The 21,016-nt window shown below is 38.8% G+C and overlaps 1 protein-coding gene across 4 annotated transcripts in view; it reads left to right on the top strand.

Annotated features, from left to right (window-relative positions):
* TRIM24 (tripartite motif containing 24) overlaps positions 1-21,016 on the top strand; it is a 96,427-nt gene that overhangs the window by 52,302 nt on the left and 23,109 nt on the right. For 2 of the 4 annotated variants that reach the window (XM_047763040.1, XM_047763038.1), the window contains 5 exons: positions 1,391-1,507; positions 4,935-5,049; positions 8,066-8,212; positions 16,115-16,232; positions 19,609-19,775. In XM_047763040.1, the coding sequence (XP_047618996.1) occupies positions 1,391-1,507; positions 4,935-5,049; positions 8,066-8,212; positions 16,115-16,232; positions 19,609-19,775 (664 nt within the window). Of the gene's footprint in view, positions 1-1,390; positions 1,508-4,934; positions 5,050-8,065; positions 8,213-16,114; positions 16,233-19,608; positions 19,878-21,016 lie in introns of all 4 variants that reach the window. The other 2 variants (XM_047763037.1, XM_047763036.1) reach the window with 1 other exon arrangement.

The raw sequence follows: 21,016 nt of genomic DNA, 5'->3' as shown, positions 1-21,016 counted from the left end.
TCTTCAAGTCCATGATTTTCTTTTCTGTGGAAAGCTTCATTTGTACCATATATTAGATTCTAGACATAGATGATGTCAGAGGGTATTTGTCTTTCTCTTTTTGACTTTCTTCACCCAGTATGAGAGTCTCTCTTTCCATCCATGTTGCTGCAAATAGCATTGTTTTGTTCTTTTTTTATGGCAAGTAGTATTCCATTGTGTATATACCACATCTTCTTAATCCAATCATCTGTGATGGACATTTGGGTTGTTTCCATGTCTTGGCTATTGTGAATAGTGCTGCAATGAACATGCAGGTGCATGTGTCTTTTTTAAGGGAAGTTTTGTCAGAATATATGCCCAAGAGTGGGATTGCTGGGTCATACGGTAGTTCTATGTACAGTTTTCTAAGGTACCTCTATACTGTTCTCCATTACCAGCTTACATTCCAATGGAATATTGCCAGTTTTACATTGAGTTTAAGATACACCTAAAATACCGATGACCAGTTTGACCATTTCTTTTAATATTATGTTGTATCTTCCTTTTGTTCATTATATGAAACTTTTAATTAAACTCTATGCTTACTTACACACTGTCTTATTTCCCCAGAAATAAGCTCGAGTCATCTTACATAATTTGTCAGAGGCTATCATCTTCACTTCCAAGGCAGTTTTTAAAAACTTACGTATTTCATGATACTGTTGCTTAATGCTTTCCCCTGCCCCGGCCACCCCCTTTTTTGGTCGACCCATAGCACATGGCGTTCCTGGTCCAGGGATTAGATCCAAGCTGCAGTCGTGACCTACACCACAGCCAGATCCTTTAACCCACTGTGCCAAGGTCCAAGATTTATAGCAGAGCCACCTATCCTGTTGCATCACAGAGGAGCTCCTTGCTTAGTGCTTTATCACATGCAAGATGTAACATCAGGAGTTTTGTCCTTGCCTTCCCTCACTTCCCCTCATTTGTCCTAAAAGCATGTAGTATTTGTGATTTGTGACCCATAGCACAACTTCCTGTTGTTTAAAAGTGATCTTCAAAATATTTATTTATAAAAGCATCAAACTTTGATAATTATGAAATTGCAAAATAGTTAATATCTGATTACTTTTTGCCAAGTCTGCAGAGGGAGCCTGTTAAACCTGTCAAAGCTTGGATGATGAATGTCTTCATTACATTTTCAGAATGCTTTAAAAATGTCCATGGGGTATATCTGTTAAGACTCTTAAGGGATAATTTTGAGAGGAGGGAAAAACTTGTCTTATGTGTATATTTGGTATTTGTAAAAGATGATTATTTGTATCCTTGATGGTCATTATCTTAAATAGTTTGGTATTAATTGCTTGCTCCGGGTTTTTCTTTTTAGGCAGACATTTGCATGAAATAATTGTCTCATTTATTTCTTCAGATACCAATTTATAGAAGAAGCTTTTCAGAATCAGAAAGTGATCATAGATACACTAATCACCAAACTGATGGAAAAAACAAAATACATAAAGTTTACAGGAAATCAAATCCAAAACAGGTAAATTTATATATTTATTATATTATTTAAAAGATTTTTATGTAGTATGTTAAGTATATTAACTTAGCAGGCATTTTACTTAGCTCATGGTGAATTGTAACCAAGTAAGCTGTCGCATGGGTCTAATAATACATACTTGATAAGACTTTTTAGAATCTTTGGATTTCTAGAAACTTTAGATTGGAAAGTGATTCAGCCATGAAATTTCAAAATTATTATGATAATAAGCTACATTTAGTAACAGCTTATTTGTTAGTTATTAATAATTTATAATTATCTGATGTTTTCCAATTTTTCAAGAAATGCCAGAATATATTTTACCCATGACTATCTAACTAATTGCTATTTTAAGGATTGCTAAACTTTGAAATGCTTCCCATGGGCCCTCATCTTTTAATTGCAACGAAGTAGAGATGATTGGACACCAGGAGACAGGGATTGTTAAAACTGTTTCACGTACCTTTTATTCCTTGTCAGATGCAGTACTTCAACCGATTGTAGATGTTCCCCGTTAGGCCTTTTGTCCTCCAAGGGAGCAAATCATCAAATTGTCCAAAGGGACATACATGTCTTAGAGTTCAGTGGCCAGGGGAACAAACAACTGACCTCCCTGCGAAAGAGGCCGTTTGTCTACCCTCCTTTTTACCCCATTTGGGGAGCGCACACACTGACCTTTTACAGAACCTATGAGCTCCCTTGTCCCCTTTCTTTGTTGTTTTGCCACTGCCTAAAGAGATCAAGAAACGCTTATTAGAAAGAGCTTGAATAAGAGAGGCCTTGCAGGGGCTTTGAATGTTAATCCCAGGGAAAAGTGTGTTGGTCTTTTGTAGTTCGTCTTCCTTGAGATCAGTCAGCACAGTCTGTTATGCTTTCATCATTTGGAACATGGCTAAGGTGGGGCAGCTGGTACTCTCGCCACCCACCCCCGGAAGGAATTTCTTGGTTTACCTGATTTCCTTGAAGGAGATTTTAAGCATAATTTAACCTTTTCTTGATGCCCTGGTATTATTATTATATTTATTTACTATTAATATACATCGTGGCAATAAAAATTCTATGGTGTGTCTTTTAGTTTTATTATTTTGTATTGGCTCTCGTTTCATTTTACCTTTCTGTTTCATGGAAGAGCTGTAGTTGACCAAATATGATTTTCTTTACCATTTCCTAATCACAGTACTATATTTTGCCAAATTAATGTAGCTGATAAGTTTAAAATTTTTTTATCTGAGTAATTGAAAATATATAATGCATATTTATAGAATGGTAGGATAGATAATTTCTACCATCTAGTGGCAAACAGTAGCAATTGTAAAATAACTAATTTTAAATAAAAGATCCATCCTTGATGAAATTTACCCTTTTGACTTTTTTCTTACTATGTACATGGTATGAGCTATGGGCCAGGTTTTTTTTTTTTTTTTTTTTAACATATGGCTGTCCATTTATTCCAGCACTTGGTCCATTTGTTGAAAAGATTCCTATTGCTTTGAATTGCCTTGACACCTTTATAGAAAATCAGTTGACCACATGTATATGAAGTTATTTTGAACTCTATTCTGTTCTTTTTTACTAATGCCCCACTGTCTTCATGACTAGACCTTTTTATAATAAATCTTAAAATCAAAGTGTGACTTTTCCAAATTAGTTTCTTTACCTTTTTTTTAGTGATTTATGCTTTTTTTAAATAAAATAATACATTATGATATAGAAAGATTTTAGTTAATCCAGAAGGGAGAAGAATATGAAAAAGAAAGAATACATATACAACACGCACACACACACACACACACACGCGCGCGCGCGCGTATTTGTATAATCATTGCTGTACACCCGATATTTATACAACATTGTAAATCAACTATACTTCAATTAAAAAAATTCCAATGAGGGATAAAATTCCTGCTCATTTGATCTTAAGTTTTGGAGGGTAGCTATAGGAAAAGCAGACAGAAGAAATGAAGTCTTCTATTTACTGCAAAATGTTTGGTGATGAATGTGCTATTCTTTTTCTGCTCCTGTAAGATATTCTAGTGTGATGCTAGGTATTTTTTCTTTATCTGTCTTAATCTCTATGAGAATAGCATTTCTGTTTTCTCTAATCAAAAAAAAAAATGTATATGGTAGTTGATAAAACTTGGCTATTTGGCTGCTTATTTCAAGACAAATGTGTTATTAAAAGGAGCAGACTTCTGTTTATTGGCTTTTGTTCAGATAGAGTGAATACTGTAGCAGCTCAGGTGACTAAGAGTGGCGGCACATTTAGGTTTGTCTCCTTCTTAGTTGCAGTGAATATAATAGAACTCATTCATTCGTTATCTTGTTTATAAGTCATTTTTTTCCATCCTTTGAGGCTAAGAATTTTCCCCAGTGTCATCATAATCTTTCTAAACAATATTTATTTAAAATGTGTTCATTCCCTTGCAGTTTTCTTCTTGTTCTTCTTTTTTTTTTGCTTTTCAGCATAGGTAGGTTCCCAGGCTACGGGTCAAATTGGACCTGCAGCTGCTGCCCGCCCACACCACAGCCACTAGGAGTCTGAGCTTCATCTGCCACCTACACCACAACTCATGGCAACACTGGATCCTTAACACATTGAGTAAGGCCAGGGAGCAAATCTGCATCCTCAAGGATAGGAGTTGGGTTCATTACTGCTGAGCCACAGCAGGAACTCCTATGCATTTTCATTTTAAGATTGAATTAAATGACTGTGTTTTGGAAGAGTTATATTTCTGCTGTCTCATCTTTAAGAAAGTCAAATTTGGAGTTCCCATCATGGCGCAGTAGTTAATCTGACTAGGAACCATGAGGTTGCGGGTTCGGTCCCTGGCCTTGCTCAGTGGGTTAAGGATCCAGCATTGCCTTGAGCTGTGGTGTAGGTCACATACGTGGCTCGGATCCTGTGTTGCTCTGGCTCTGGCATAGGCTGGCAGCTACAGCTCCAATTGGACCCCTAGCCTGGGAACCTCCATATGCCACGGGAATGGCCCAAGAAATGGCAAAAAGACAAAAAAAAAAAAAAAGAAAGAAAGTCAAATTTAAACTGAAAGATCCTTAGAAATAGCTGAGCTTTTAAGAGCTGAAAACATTTTGGTCTAATTTAGATATTAAAAAAATCAATACCGGAGTTCTTAACATGGCGCAGTGGGTTAAGAATCCACCTTTAGCAGCTTGGGTCTGCAGAGGCATAGGTTCAATCCCAGACCCAGCACAGTGGGTTAAAGGATGTAGCATAGGTCGCAGCTGCAGCTCAGATTCAATCCCTGGCCCAGGAACTTCCATGTGTTGTAGGTGCAGCCATAAAAGAAAAAAAGTGAATTTTACGTATTGTAAAAATCAATATTACATGTTGTATTACATTGTAAAAAATCAATATTGCGTATTATAAAATATTCAGCCTTAGACTTTCCCCCTTCCATTTAATTTTCAGGATAATTGAAGTAAATCAAAATCAGAAGCAGGTGGAACAGGATATTAAAGTTGCCATATTTACCTTGATGGTAGAAATAAATAAAAAAGGAAAAGCTCTTCTGCATCAGCTTGAGGTAAGTTCCTGTGAATAGGGCGGTATGTTGTGATTCATACAGTATTTTTCGCACGTATTTGTATTTGAAGTCACAGGCTTTTTCATGTGATTGCTTCCATTTATGATTCAGTAGTAGTCTCTATTTGCAGATTTTCTTTTGCGAGGCTTTACAATGTAGCTGACAGTTTATGGTTTTATGATACTCATTGTCTTAATCCTTATTGTTTACTTCATAGCATGAAGAATAATGCCTTGCTTGAAGTCATTTTTAGCAATTTTAGAGATTTATTGAATTCACAACTTTGGGTCACCAAAGGAGTGCAACTGAGCAAAGTTTTTCAGAAAGATACACTTAGTGAGCTATGTTTAATTCTCAAGTATGTACATTTGACTTTCTGGGAAATTAGGTAAAAGAATGTGCCTCCTGTCCTCAGCAATCTTAATTGTGAAAGCGGTGCTCAGAGAGATGCTCAAGGCACTTAGGATAGTGTTTCTTATCACAGGTAAGTAAAATATTACTGTCTTAATCAGCTTGTTTGCACTCATGAAGGTCAACGTTAGAGCCAGTGTTTGACTCAACTAATATGTTGTTACTGCTTTTATGTGGTATGTTAATATTTATTATTATTATTATTTTGTCTTTTTAGGGCCGTACCCACGGCATATGGAGGTTCCCAGGCTAGGGGTCCAATCAGAGCTACAGCTGCCGGCCTACACCACAGCCACAGCAGCACAAGGTCTGAGCTGTTTCTGCGACCTACACCACAGCTCTCAACAATGCTGTAATTATATTGGTGCGCAAAGAATTTAACAGTAAAGAAGCAAGTTAAGAAGGAGAAGAGGATAAAAGAATCCTGATACTTGAATATTTCTTAAAAGAATTCTAAAGGAGTTGCCATTATGGTGCAGCAGAAATGAATCCAACTAGTATCCATGAGATTGCAGGTTCGATCGCTGGCCTTGCTCACGGGCTTGGGGATCTGATGTTGCTGTGAGCTGTGGTGTAGGTCACAGACGCGACTCAGATCCCACATTGCTGTGGCTGTGGTAGAGGCTGGCAGCTGTAGCTCTGATGTGACCCCTATCCTGGGAATTTCCATGTGCTGTGGATTTGCTCCCTCCCACCCCCCAAGAATGCCTTCTAGAAATAATTTAGTCAGATCACTTAACTGTGTTTATTATTTATTTAGTTATTTTTATGGCCACACTTACACCGCATATGGAAGTTCCTGGGCCAGGAATTGAATCCAAGCCTCCACAGTGACCTGAGCCACTGCTATCAGATTCATAAACCATTGTGCACAGTAGGAACTCCCACCCCTTTATTTTATAGCTGACAAAATTATACGGTCTTTGTCAGAAAGTTTTGTCCTTCCTGGAAAGCACGTTCATTGTCATGGTTTATCATCTGTACAGGAAACAAAGACCAAAACAATTCTCTGTCCTTTTGGAAACAAATACTTAGTGAAGAAGTATTCTGTCCCAGAGGGATCAGACCTTATTTATATTAACTATGTTTTCAAGGTTCTGTGATGATTTTTTTTTTTAATAGAAGTATTTAAACTTTTTTTTTTTTTTAAAACAAGGGGCCGCACCTGTGGCATATGGAAGTTCCCAGGCTAGGGGTCGAGCCACCGCCAGTGTAAAAGCAACGCCGAGTAGTTAGGTTGTGAGCCACACGGGAAGTCCGCATTTAAACTATTTTAAAATTTTCAAAGTTCTGCTTAAAATCAAAGGTCAATTTAGATTTCTTTCTCAGAGATGAATAGTGCATACATTGTTGTGGCTATTTCCAGATGTCACTGTAAATCAGAATCACTTGAAGAGTTTTTTTGTTTTTTTAAGTCGAGATTAAAAAAAAAGAGATGACCACATCCCAAAATCTCTAGGAATGAACCAGGTCGTCATTATTACTTTAAATCAACTTTATTGACTATAATTCTTACAGTACCTTTTAAATATGCCTTTCAGTTTCCATACCCGTTGTCTTGGTCCACAGAATCCTCCTTGAAGGTTAATACATGTAGCCAGTACTTCCTAAGACTCAAGATAATTCAGCCCCAATAGTTGTTACAGTAGAGATTCAAGAAACTTGGGCTTCTTATTCTTAATTTGCAACCTCTCTACAAGTCAAAAGAATTTCTATTCTTTCTAGAATGTCTCCAAAGAAATACAGTTTTTACAGAGGTCAGAAATATCCTAAGTAAGTTAACTCTGAACTGCAAATTAGACATGATAAGGCCATTGAGAGTCACTTCAGTTTTTCCCCTAATTCATTTTAGCCCATGTGTATTTTCCAAATTTGAAACTAACTCAAGCCAGTAAAGACAGAGACCTTTAACGTAGCCTACCTTTGATTAAGCTGTGTCCTTTTTTATGTAATTCACTTAGTGAAATTCTAGAGTCTGATTTTCTGTAGCTTTTCTTAGAGTTCATGGGTGTCATTGGTTGTTAAATCAGTTGGTTCCCATGGTGATTTTCAATAGGCGAAAATTATACCCCTCCTCTTTTCTACATAAGAAGTGCAAATGATGTCATGGCGTGACTGGACCCGAACTAGTTGCAACGAGGATTAGAATGCCTCAAAGGGAAAATCGAATGATGGAGTAAATCGTGTGATCTGATAAGTTTACTAGATTGTCAGATGGTACCCCTGTTTTATTTGTGGAGTTTTGAATTTCATAGGCATTTACTGTATTACAGCTAATCCACAGTTTTGTACCTTCTTGGTTACTGGAAAAGGTATGAATAGAAACTTAAATCCCAGAATGTGTAAAGCCAGAACAAGGGCTTTGGGAGGAAGAGGTGGGCAGCAGAGGCAGCCATGGCGTTGATGGTGGCTGTGGCAGTAGGGGACATGGTTTTTTGCAATAGCAAGAGTGCTCCTTTGTACCAAGGGATAAAAACACTAAGGGTATGTTAGGTTTCTCTCTCTCGGGTACCTAGAGGTAGTGGTTATTCTAATTGAGTAATGTGAAAATGACTGTTAATGTATGTTACATGCACAACTAATTTTGAAATGATTTTCTTTTCAGAGTCTTGCAAAGGATCATCGAATGAAACTTATGCAACAGCAGCAGGAAGTGGCTGGACTTTCCAAACAGTTGGAACATGTCATGCATTTTTCCAAATGGGCAGTTTCCAGTGGCAGCAGTACAGCGTTACTTTATAGCAAGCGACTGGTGAGATAATCTAAGTGTGGCGTTTAACATACTCTCAAAACAGAGAGAAACAGTGCAGTTTTTAAAATGCTGAAAATTCAAGTCTTCGTTAATCTGTTTGTAATTAAATGCTTTTTACCTACTACTAATTTTAATTGATCAAAGTATATTGATTCTTTTTTAAAAATCTTACTTTAAACTACTGTGATTTAGGTGTAACTTCCATTTTAATCTACCATCTCACTCTTCCAAGTTTTCTCTGTCTTAGTGAGAAGTGAATTTAATACTAACAGTAATGATAATAGTGAACATTTCCTGATCACCTGTTGTGTGCCAGGCACTAATTCTAAGCATTTCCATGTAATTGTTCATTTAAATATTTAATATCATTTTTTTGAGATAGGTATACCTATGCATCTCCATTCTGTGAATAATGAGACCAAGGCACAGAGTTAAGTAACATGCCTAAGTCCACTCAAAATTCCAGCTTGGCCACCTGAGCTCAGTGGCTGTGTTCCTCTTGTTGACAATGCATTGTTTACTCTGTCAGTGATGAATGACACTGGATATTTCAACCCCTTTTGCTCCAGAAAAGTGGCTCTGATTTGATGAACCATCTTGAGAATAGTCTAGAGCCTTGCTACTGAAAATACGATCACTGCGTACTAATCACCTGAGGATTCTGGTTCATTAACTGTGGAATGGTGCCAGATTCTGTAGTTCTGACAGGCTCCCCCGTGATGCTAATGCTGCTGGTCTGTAGACCATGCCTTTAGTAGCAAGGGCCTAGGAGGCATTTAGACGTGGAGTCACACCATATACACATTCTTAAAAACCTTAATAAAACATGTAAAGAGTCCACAGAGATTTACATTTGAAATCAAATTGTGACATCCAAATCTGTTTTTGGTTCACTCACTCTGCTCTATGGACGGGATTTTCTATGATCCTTTTGAAATAAGGAAATGCACTCTATTGGGATAAACTTTTTTAAAGCTAGGTTTAAATATTGAGTGACTTATTAGAAAATGGTGTGTAACTATTTCTAAAACTATGCAAAATCATACATTGTATTCAACTCTCAAGATTTTTCTTTCTTATTATCAATGATGTAGTCTCTCAATCTTGAGTCTTTTTTTCTTTTTCTTCCTTTTTATTGCTTTGTTGATCTAGTGAAAAATAGTCTCTATATAGTACATACTGTCTCTGTTTCTTTTATTTTCCTGTAAGTCAAACAAAAAAAGGGATAAATGGAGAAAGTAAGATAATTGTTTTTTTCAAGTAGACCCATAATATATTTGTTTGTATGTGTAAGAAAGCATACTCACACAACTAGATATTTGCTCTCCTTATCGTTTAAGAATTTGCTTCTCTTAATTTCATTCTGTGATTTTGTTTGTGATTGTAATATGCAGAAAACAAAAATAGAAGATGGGATTACTTATTTTGCACAGTGATCTCTTAAAATAGAAGAGAGAGATTATCCTCCATGTTATACGTGGGCAAAAATAGGCACAGCGAATCACAAGGAGCCAATATTACCCAATTCCTAATTGACTCAGTCAGGGTTTTTAAAAAATTTTCAAAGCCTATGGAACCTTTGCACAGGCCTTTGAACATCACTAGTATCAGATGTAACTAGTAAAATAATTTGCTAGAGTTGAGGCTTTGATCACTTTTAAACATTGAGAAGGATTTCCAACAGTAGACCATTTGAAAGTCACTGAATTATACAACTATCCATTAGAGCTTTTACACTTAGTAAATATAGCCATGTTTATTCAGGTCATTTTTTAAAGAATGGCCTTTATATGCTTAAAAATTAAAAAGGAATGCCTTGGAGTTCCCATTGTGGCACAGCAGAAACAAATTCTACTAGGAACCATCAGGTTTCGGATTCGATCCATGGCCTCAGTCAGTGGGTTAAGGATCCGGTGTTGCTGTGGCTGTGGTGTAGGTCAGCAGCTGCAGCTCTGATTCGACCCCTAGCCTGGAAACTTCCATAGGCCACGGGTGTGGGCCCAAAAAGGACCAAAAGACAAAAAAGTTAAAAATAAAAAATAAAAAGGAATGCCTTGTCAGCCTGAAACTTAAAGCTTAGTTTGCAATTCTTAGTTCATTTTTTGCTATAGGAATTATAGTCAGTAAAAAACCAAACCCACTGGAATTGCAGAATCCATTCAGAAGTCCAGCTTCAAATATATTTTAAAACGTTTCCCAGTATTTCCTTAGGATTCTTCTGTCATCTGTTAAGCATTGAGGTTATCCATATGTAATTTTGGAGGGCAAGAAATATTGCCAGTTACTCTCTTACTAGCAATAGATACTTTTACAACACTAGTGATTAGGAAATTTGTTAAAATAAAAGTAGGAAAAATAGAATTCCACAATTTTTTTCACTCCCTTTCCCCCACCCCCTCCCATATAATTAATCTTCAAAGACCACCTTTTTCCTGAATGTCTCTTTGCCAGTTCCTTACTTTTAGTCCTTGGGGCTCAGAGTATAGCATACCCTCTTGCCTGGGTACTGTTTCTTAGAATGCCTTTTCTTTCTCCTGAGTAATTAGTGCTCATCTTTTTAGAGACTACCAGCCTTGCTTTCCTTTGGCAGCTTTCCATGACCAAGACTGGGCTGGATTACCCTTCTCTGGGTTCAGAAAGCCCTTAGGCATATATACTTTATACTATTACTGATTACTACTGTTGCTATTATTATTACATTTACACATTTTATCTTTCTTTTTTCTTTTTTCTAGGGCCACAGCTGCAGCATATGGAGGTTCCCAGGCTAGGGGTCGAATCGGAGCCACAGCCGTCTGCCTATGCCACAGCCCCAGCATCGTGGGATCCAAGCCACATCTGTGACATGGGTTCAATCCCTGGCCTCATTCAGTGACCTAAGGAGCCTGCATTGCTGTGGTTGTGGTGTAGGCCGGCAGCTACAGCTCCAATTCAACCCCTAGCCCGGAAACCTCCATATGCCGTTGGCGTGGCCCTAAAAAAAAAAAAAAAAAAGTCAATGGTGAATTAATAGGTACCAGATAATATCTGCTTTCAGAAGCTATAAATACAGACAAAACTTTATGTTAAATTTTATAGGATTGGAAACTCAATAATTTTTTTTTAATTTAACTTCAGTATAAAGGAGACTATATAGATGATTGCTATTGAAAGAGCTATTTTGACTGAAATCTTTGAGATTTTAAAAAATTTGCCTTTTGCTGTTTGAACAGTAGCAGTTTTTAGCGTGAACCCCGAGTTTTAAGTTCAGATACACCTGAAGGGATCAACTTCTGTTTTTTGTTCTCTTTTTGCTTTTTAGGGCCGCACCCGCAGCATGCGGAGGTTCCCAGGCTAGGGGTCGAATTGGGGCTACAGTTGTCGGCCTACACCACAGCCACAGCAACGTGGGATCTGAGCCATGTCTGAGACCCATAGCACTGTTCACAGCAACGCTGGATCCTTAACCTGTTGAGCAAGGCCAGGGATTGAACTCACAACCTCATGGTTCCTAGTCGGATTTGTTGCTGCTGCACCATGACGTGAACTCTGATCAACATGTATATTTAATGAACCATTATTTACCCTTTACACTAGCTTGACTGCCTCAGAAGTATCTAAAATGTGCATCAAGAGTTTTGATAAGTATAATAGTTTACATTTGAGGTGGGTAATAAAATAATTCGACAAGAAAGGTCTTTATATCTGACGTGGAATGGCAGTAAAAGTGTAGCGGAAGAAAATAATGCCACTTAAGGAACAGAATTTAGCCAAATTTGGTATTACTTTCACACCTTGTCATAATTTAATTAGCAAATAGATCTGAGTTATAAATATAAATTCTGTGTCTTCTATTGTCTCATCAGCAAAAGAATTTACTGGGTAGTACCTCAAGGGAAAAAAAAAGTGTGTCCAAGTGATTTACCTCAAGTTTCTCTCTCTCTCTTTTTTTTTTTAAATTTCCTTTTAAGAAAATACTCACTTTTCTGACTTAATGTTCATTTTGTTTGTTTATTTGAGAGAAAGCTTTACTATTAATTTTGAATTTTTTTTTTATTTTTAAGGACACATCTGTGGCACATGGAAATTCCTGGGCAAAGGGTCAAATTAGAGCTGCAGCTGCCGGCCCATGCCACAGCCACACCAGTGCTGGATCCAAGCCACAGCTTGCAGCAACACCAGATCCCAGTGAGCGAGGCCAGCGGTTGAACCCAGATCCTCATAGACACTGTCAAGTTCTTAACCAACTGAGCCTCAACAAGAACTCCTGTTATTCAATTTCTACACTAAACATCATACGATATTCAAAGTACTAAGTCAGTGTAATGTGCCTAAAGGAGGGAAGAACATTTTTTTAAATAAAAATAACCAAGCAATTCCCCTTCCTGACAAGGAGGCGTTAAAACCATGACTGTGAGGAGCCAGGGTGGTGAAGAGGGTCAGGGGACCACGGAGAGGAGCAAGAGCAGCAGCCGCAGTTCTGAAGGGGTGCGTGGGGAACACCAAGGTGGTAAGCAGAGACAGCCAGTGTCATTTGGATTTTGGTTCTATTAGCAACTTCGTAAATGGCCTGAGCAAGTAAGTAAATATATTGAGAGTAATGGCAGCCACGTTATCTGCCACTGGAGAAGATCCTTAGAAAGATGTGGCGGGAGGCAGGGCAGTATGAAGAGCCCTAGGATGTGTTGGATTGGAATTGGAAGTATAACTGATCTCAGAATTTTATGTATGTACACAGAGAGATCTTGAATTAGTTATCAATGTATACATATGTATCTATATGTGTATATATATTCGTGGGCTACACCCCAAAGCAGTGAGTCCACTGTCCTTCCATCTTGGTTTCTAAATAGCAGGCAAAGTGAGGGGACATGCAAGTTGTACCCAGAACATCTTGTACCAGAGTAATGATGGGGACATGTGGCAAGGACTAGGATCCCCTAGCCTCAAGGGGCTTCCCCTAGGCAAATCCACAAATTTGAGGCTCAAACTAAATAAACATAATAATGGATTAAAACATGTTGAATTAAGTAGGAATACATGAGTCTCTGATGATATAAATAAGTAAATGACAAAAAAGTGAAAAAGTTTATGTCAGAATGCAATTAAGTGTAGGAAGAATAGTGAAATTAAGCACATTTTTCTTGTCATAGAGGAAATTCAAAAGGAGTTAGCAGTGGATGGTGGGTGGAGCATTGATGAAGAGTAGCCCTAAAAGACCTCTTTGCAAAGTAGTGATCAGTTATATAGGAGAAAGTAATGAATTTGAGCAAACACCTGGAGAAAGTGAGGAAGCAAGCCATACAGATACTCAGGGAGAGAATTCAGACAGAGCCCAAGTATACACAGCAAGTGCAAAGACTGGAGTGAGATTTATTTGTGATCTGGATAGCAAAGAGGCCTTAGAGGCTGGAACACAGTGAATGAGCAGACTGTAGGGTGAGTTAGCAGAAGTACTCGGAAACCAGATAGCTCAGGCCTTTCGTTCTTATTGGGACTTGGGTTCTTAAGCTGAGTGTCGTGGGAAACCATTAGAGGGACTTGAGAGGAATAACAGTATGGCCTATGTTTTAACGTAGTTATTTGGCTCGTGAGAATAAATTGTAGGTATTTAAAAGCAGGGGAGAAATAAGGGAAACCAGTTAGACTTGCTGCAGTGAGGTGGCTTTTCCAGGGTGGTAACAGTAGAGTTTCTTATGTTGATAGAATTGGTAGGATTATCTGTATCTTTTAATAATGGGGTCAACAGGATTTGCTGACAGGTGGAATGTAGGGTATGAGGAAAAGAAAGGAACCAAGGACTAACGAGGCAGTAGGAGAAACAGTCTTGCCAGTACCTGTCATAGGACAGGTAGCCTTGAGAAGGATCAAGGCAAGTTCCCTTCTAGACATGGTAAATTTGAGGTGCCCGTGAGCCTCCTGGGAGAGACGTGGAGCATGCCTTTGGAAGTGCAAGTTCAAGGAGGGGCCCAGGCGTGAGATACAAATTTAAGAGTCATCTAATTATGCGACTGGATGAAGTCACTAAAATACGTGCGTATAGGAGAAAAGAGAGCAGGCAGTTGAAAGACTGAGCCCTGGGGTCAATCCTGGTGTGGAAGAGAAGGAACCAACAGTGAGACTGAGGTGGTACAGCAGAGCCCAGACCTCTTCTCAGTGGCCTTAGAACGTGGCAGCTGGTGAAGTAAGGGGGCAGCTATGAGAGGAAAACGTTTCCATGAGGGCCACGTGACCACTCAGGTGAAAAGTACTGAAAGCTTGAAAGGAGTGGTTTCAGAAAAGAATGGGAGGAGAGGAATGGGGGACAGTAAATGCAGATGAAGTCTTTGGAAGAGTTTAAGCATAAAGCAGAGCAGAAAAAAGGTGCAGTTGATGATGGGAGAAAAGCAGCCAAGCTTTGTTTTTAGATGGGAAAAGTTAAAACATGTTGATGTGTTGACGGTACTGATTGAGTAAGATGGAAGGCTTGATGATCCAGGAGAAGGGAGAAAATTGCTTAGTAATGTCTTTGAGTCGCCAAGAGGTATCGAGCCCTGTTGGGCAGGTGCAAGGCCTGGCTCTGGCTAGAAGCATGGCCACTTAATCCATAATGGTAGGGAAGCATAGCATTTACTGGTAGGTGATGGAAGTTGATGGAGGGTCCTTATTGTTCCCTTTTTTCCACTGAAGAGTAAGCAGGACCGTCAGCTAACATGGGGGGTGGGGGAAGAGATGCTGGAGATGGGAAAAGTGGAAGTTGGTTTGAAACAGTCATTTAGGACAGTCGGGCCGCGAAGGACCAGAGTAAAGTCATGATAGCCTGTCTTAGGAGCCGGCCTCGGTTTGAAGTTTGATCAGTCAGTACCTTCATCAGTATAATTACAATCAGTCAGATGTTGTATTTGTCCCAGTGGTGTTTGGGGGATAATGTTGGGGAGAGGGAAGGGAGTGTGTATAATTTGATGGGATAGAGAAAGACATGTTACAAGCAAGGAAAAGATGGTGAGGACTGGCCCTGGGCTCTAAGCTGGATAAGGAGGAATTGAGGGATAGGGTAAGGACAGGTCTATAGGACCTTCAGGGTTTGCAGGATTATTGGTATCTGGGCACTGGAGGCAGTAAGTGGAAAGAAAAATCATCTAGTTGGATATTAAAATCATCAAGAATTGGGACAGCAGGAGTTTGGTGATGGTGATAAGTGAGCCAGGAGCTGAGCTCATGAAGGGCTGAGGGAGAATGACTGAGTAGTCACTGAGGACTGCAGTGCGGAGGGGCGGGTGCTATGTCAAAGCATAGGGACGAGGAGGGCCATCCCACTGGCAGGCCTGAGCAGAGATCAGTTTCTATGTTTTGCAGTTTATTGGCCACCAATCTAAATTCTGAATCCTTTGGAAGAATACATTAAAAAAAATAAGAGTAGGCGATGTGGCTCAGTAGTAACTAACGCGAGTAGCATCCACGAGGATGTGGTTTCGATCCCTCACCTGGTTCAGTGGGTTAAAGATCCCAGTGTTGCTGTGGTGTAGCTCTTGGATGTGGCTTGGATCCTGAGTTGCTGTGGCTATGGCATAGGCCTGCAGCTGCAGCTTCGATTCAACCCCTAGCCTGGGAATTTCCATATGCCCCAGGTGCAGCCCTAAAAAAATTAAAAAAAAAAAAAAATCAAGAGTAGAATATATAAAAATTTATTTTACAGATATTTGATTGGTGTTTCTGTGAACTTTCAGAAATTCAAATAACTTCAAGATAGTTTTCAGTTTTGATTCAATAGTATAACCCACTGAGTTATACCTCAAAACTTCTGTTTTATGTCGACTTTGTTTTATATGTATATATAAAGATTGCTTCTTTTGTGTTGTCATACATGTGTGTTTATTGGGAACTTCATAAATTATTTGCCTAATAAAGATTTTGATGTTTAGTTGTCTCTCTCCTTTCTTCTAGATTACATACCGGTTACGGCATCTCCTTCGAGCAAGGTGTGATGCTTCCCCAGTGACCAACAATACCATCCAGTTTCACTGTGATCCTAGTTTCTGGGCTCAAAATATTATCAATCTAGGTAGGCCATTATGTACGTTTTCTCAAAGCGGCACTTGTTTCTAAAACCTTTTTTTTTTTTTTTTTTGCTTTTTAGGGCTGCACCCACAGCATATGGAGGTTCCCAGGTGAGGGGTCCAAACAGAGCTACAGCTGCTGGCCCTCATACCACGGCCATAGCAATGCAGGATCCAAGCCACATCTGCGACCTACACCACAGCACATGGCAACGCAGGGTCCTTAACCCACTGAGCGAGGCCAGGGATGTAACCTGCAACCTCATGGTTCCTAGTCAGATTTGTTTCCGCTGTGCCACCACGATGGGAATTCGTGTTTCTGGAACTCTTAATGATTATGAGGTTATTACAAACATATTCCTTTCCACCCCCAAAGTATTTTTGTTACCTTGTTTTAAAGATACTGAATTTTTACAAGTATTTCATTAGTGTGTGTACATGTTTGACACATGCATGAACATAAACGCAGGTGTGAGATGCGGATGATAGGGAACATCCTTTGTATTGACTCATATGATCTCCTGGATTTAGGAGGTTTTCCCCCCCAGATACTGTTAAATTATATGTTTATCAGTGTGGTTGATAAAGCTCTTGACTTGTTAACTGCCATTCTTTTATATTTAGGATGTTTTTTGTTAAAATAGTATTTTCTATGTATTTATTGGCTTATTTATTCTTGAAACCCAGTCCTCAGGCACCTCATGTTTCATTGGCTTTATCTTGCTAGGGAAGACTTCTCATTGTTTTCTTTTGCCTTTGATGTAATAATTAAGTTTTAACTTCCTAATTGAAGGGTAACTTGCATGCAGATAAGCGCCCACATTTTAAGTCCGAGCCCACTGACTTACGACAAAGGGAGACTCATTATGTTACCTCTTGGTGACATCATGTATCCCCTCTGCAGGCAGCCCAGAGAAGCTTATTAACTTAGCTCTCTTGTCACTTTATGTGCCAGGAGAAAAAGTTTTCAGGATTTGCCTCCTTTTTACATTTCTCACAGGAAAATATAGAAACAGAAATTTAAGAATTCTGTGTATCTTCTTTTTTTCTCTGTGTGGTCTTCACCAACCACCAATATTAATATTCTCTTTGGTGACAGTTTTTGGTCTCATTTACATTGGTTCAAAATCATCAAAGATGGTTCTTTCTCATTTCCTAAGTTAGAGACTGGTCAGAAAGGAAGAAATGGCTGGAAAGTGGCAGTGCTCTCAGAACACCTCAAGAAAGGAAGAAATAGGCTTACACAAATGTCATCTGTGCAAGGAAGGCACAAAAAAGAATGGTAACATAAGGTGGCCCTTTGAAGGAAGGGTGATCAGGTGACTCCTGCAGCTCACTTTAGGAGTATATATCTATTGATTGTTTTATACATAGCGGGCAGCTGGAGTAACACACACTGTTGGCTACGTAACTGGAAAGAAAAGCATCTTAATGTGTTTAAGTAACTGTCTGTTAGCCTCCCCCACCCTCCCCATACATGGTGCTATATCAAGAACCTGTCACAGTTGCCGAGACCAGCTCAGCAGGATGGGGCTGAAGATCGGGTGCTGTGAGACTTAAGGAAAAAAGTTAACATAAAACAAGATACAGAGACATTTATCTTAAGTAAAGGTGGGAACCAGGGGTCTCAAGGTCTCAGGGACCAAGAGCGCCGCCTCAAGAAACCACACTGCTCTTAGTGTGCTCTTGAGGATGCCTTCAAGTGAGGAGGGGGCTACGGGTGGAGGATATAGGGGTTTTTTTTTTATTATTTTATAAGTCACTTAGCTGGTAGAAGGTTAAGCTTATACTCTGACCTTTAGGCACATAACCATCATAAGCATTTGAGTGAGCTGTCTATGCATACATAGCATTCCAGAGAATCCTCACTGTGCTTCCGCAAAGGGCATGCCTATTTGCCGCAACCCTGCGTGCCTAGGTTTGCACCTTGATTCTCTTGGCTAACGCACGTTCTGCTAACGACCGCTCACAAACCAGTTGGCCATGAGGTTCCTCTTTCTCTTATTTCTTACAAGACATATCATGCTTGTGCAAATGGCGTGCCAGTCTGCACAGGTCCAGTGTGCCTAGACCAACACATTATGTCCTCATTCAGCTGACCCTGTGAATAACTTACGCCTTTAGGTCTTTGTTCTTAAGCTGAAGTCATTTACCATCACTGTGACTGGTTTTCAAGCAGGAAGATGGGATAAAGTAAAGCAGGACAAGATGGAGTTTTCAGCAAAGAGGCTAAGAAAATATTATAGAAACATGTCTCGTGACGCAGTTACATAGCCACATAGTTGTCATGTAGAGTTACATGTACTTACAAATATATTACTTAAAATGTAGACTGCGTGATGTAGACGTAGGTAAAAGTAAGAGTATGTCTGACTGTACACAGAAAAACGGGTGTAGTTTTAGACAGATCTGCATCAGCAAAACCAGAGTAAAAACAGCATTTCCTGTTTGTGAGAAATTTATAAAACAGTGTCCTGTACTGCATGGTAAGTTGTTCAGTCTCTCTGAAACTTGGATCCCTTATCTGTACAAAGAACTTAAATAATATGCATAGACCTACTGTCCTAGAATCTAATACATAGTAAGTGCTTAATGAGTGATAACCATATTTTTAGGATGCATATGCTCAGTAGATCAGAAATATTTAATTGAGTCTCTGCTGTTAGAGAAGCAAGCTTTATATTGTGCTTGGAGCAGACCTGTTTGAGGTAGCTTTGAACTCTGACAATGTAGTGTTAAGCCAGAATATTCTTTACCAGAGAACTAACTTGGTGTGCACTGCGAAGGTGTGAAGAACATGAGAGATACTAAATCCGGAATGCTTTGATGTATTGTTTTTCGAGCCAGTGTCGTTTTTGCTTGTTTGTTTTGATATCCAGCAGCAGTTCTCAGGGTACGTCTGACACTCCTTCAGGGATGGCAGCCTCCCTTTTCCAAGTGCACATCATGTGTGTCTGGGTTTGCTTCATGTATTTAAACCTAAACAGTGTATTATGACAGGTAATACAGAAACAGATATGCGAATTCAGATAGTAAGCCAGACAGTTAAAAGATGGTCAAAAACGTGAAATAATGCCATCCCTCACTAAATTTTTTTGAAAGTAAGTTTTCATAAAAATATCTTATTTGGGTTCTTCATCTTTAAATGAATTAGTGAGTAAAAATGTTTTTATTTATTTCAGTTTTGAATGTGGTAAGTTTTGTTCAATAGAACCTATATAAACAAAAGCTTTTTGGGGCTTCAATTTTTAAGGGTGTAAAGGGTTCCTGAGACAAGAAGGCTCCTTGTGGCAATTCTGAAGATCAGCAAAAATAGTCTTACAAAATGCAGTATTTCACTGTCAGAAAATCTTTAGAACTTAACCTCTTCTCTTTAATTAGGTTCTTTAGTAATCGAAGACAAAGAGAGTCAACCACAAATGCCTAAGCAGAATCCTGTCGTGGAACAGAATTCACAGCCACCAGGTGGTTTATCTTCAAACCAGTTATCCAAGTTTCCAACACAGATCAGCCTAGCTCAGTTACGACTCCAGCATATGCAGCAACAGGTAATGGCTCAGAGGCAACAGGTGCAACGGAGGCCAGCACCTGTGGGTTTACCAAACCCTAGAATGCAGGGGCCCATCCAGCAACCTTCCATCTCTCATCAGGTAAATTTGGAAGCAGGCCTGTCCTAACTTAGATAATTATAGTACAGTTGTATTCAGCAGCTCTTAAAATAACCAAGGCATCCTTCATCCGTGATATAAATATAATGAATTTATAAGATTTTATCCCATTAAGGATCCCTGATGTCATTCCTAGTTTTTAGCCCTTCTCAAAAAGAACTTAATGGTGTTCTATTATCTGAGCTTCATCATCTTCAAATTATAACAGAGGATAAATAATTGCATTCCTAAATAACCCATGCTTACAATTGATTGGAAAAGTCGAGTACCTGTAAGTCATACTTCTTAGATTAGTGCATCAGAATGACTAACACTTTAGACGTCTGTTGTGAGTGGGGATGCAGTGTTTAGAAAAGCGCATTGCATGTTGGAATCCAGGGCCAGATGAAATAGAGAAGTGCAAGGGTGTGGTTTTCTAGAAGTCTATCTTTTTCAGACCTTATTTCTGAGCAAATACTCCATGAACCATTCTCATTTTTACTAGATATGAAATATTCTGTGAATTTTCAATCTAGTTTTTGAAGATAAAAGGTTTTTAACTTTGTTAAGTAGTGTAACTGTCCTGCTCAGATTACTAAAAGGTTTAATACAGAGTAGAATGTCTTAATTTATACAAATTCAAATTAATATTTTCAGTTACCTTTATTTATTTTGTATTTTCCCTATTTCCTAGAAGGATTTGAACTGATTTATAGTAAATGACACAAATGAAATGGCACAGTGATTTTTTTTTTTTTTAATTAAGAGTCAAATAAAGTATGCGGGACCAGGCTAAGAATTCCCTCAATTTGCTTGAGAACAACACTCATCTCAATTTTTGGTCAACCAGACAAAAAGAAACAGGAGTACTATCTGTATTTGATAAAATATAAGATATGTATTACCACTAATATTAGCACTAAGAGGAGTGTACAGTGTGGTTCTTTAAAAAAGCAGTTAGATGGCACAATAATGTTTGTGTAGCGTTTTCACAAAACAAAGAGGTGATCATCGTAGGACTGACTCTTACTTGGGCCCTGAATAAAAGTCATGGGTCTGCGTAGATCCTCTTTTTTGAGTTGCTTCTAAGAGGACCTGAGGCGATGCGTTTGAGGTTTATGGCTCTGTAATTGATGAAGAAA

This window comes from Phacochoerus africanus, chromosome 16, assembly GCF_016906955.1.
Source record: "Phacochoerus africanus isolate WHEZ1 chromosome 16, ROS_Pafr_v1, whole genome shotgun sequence".
In the NCBI taxonomy this organism is placed as follows: domain Eukaryota; kingdom Metazoa; phylum Chordata; class Mammalia; order Artiodactyla; family Suidae; genus Phacochoerus; species Phacochoerus africanus.
Note: the sequence above shows the minus strand (reverse complement) of the source record. Positions and strands in the feature narration are given on the sequence as shown.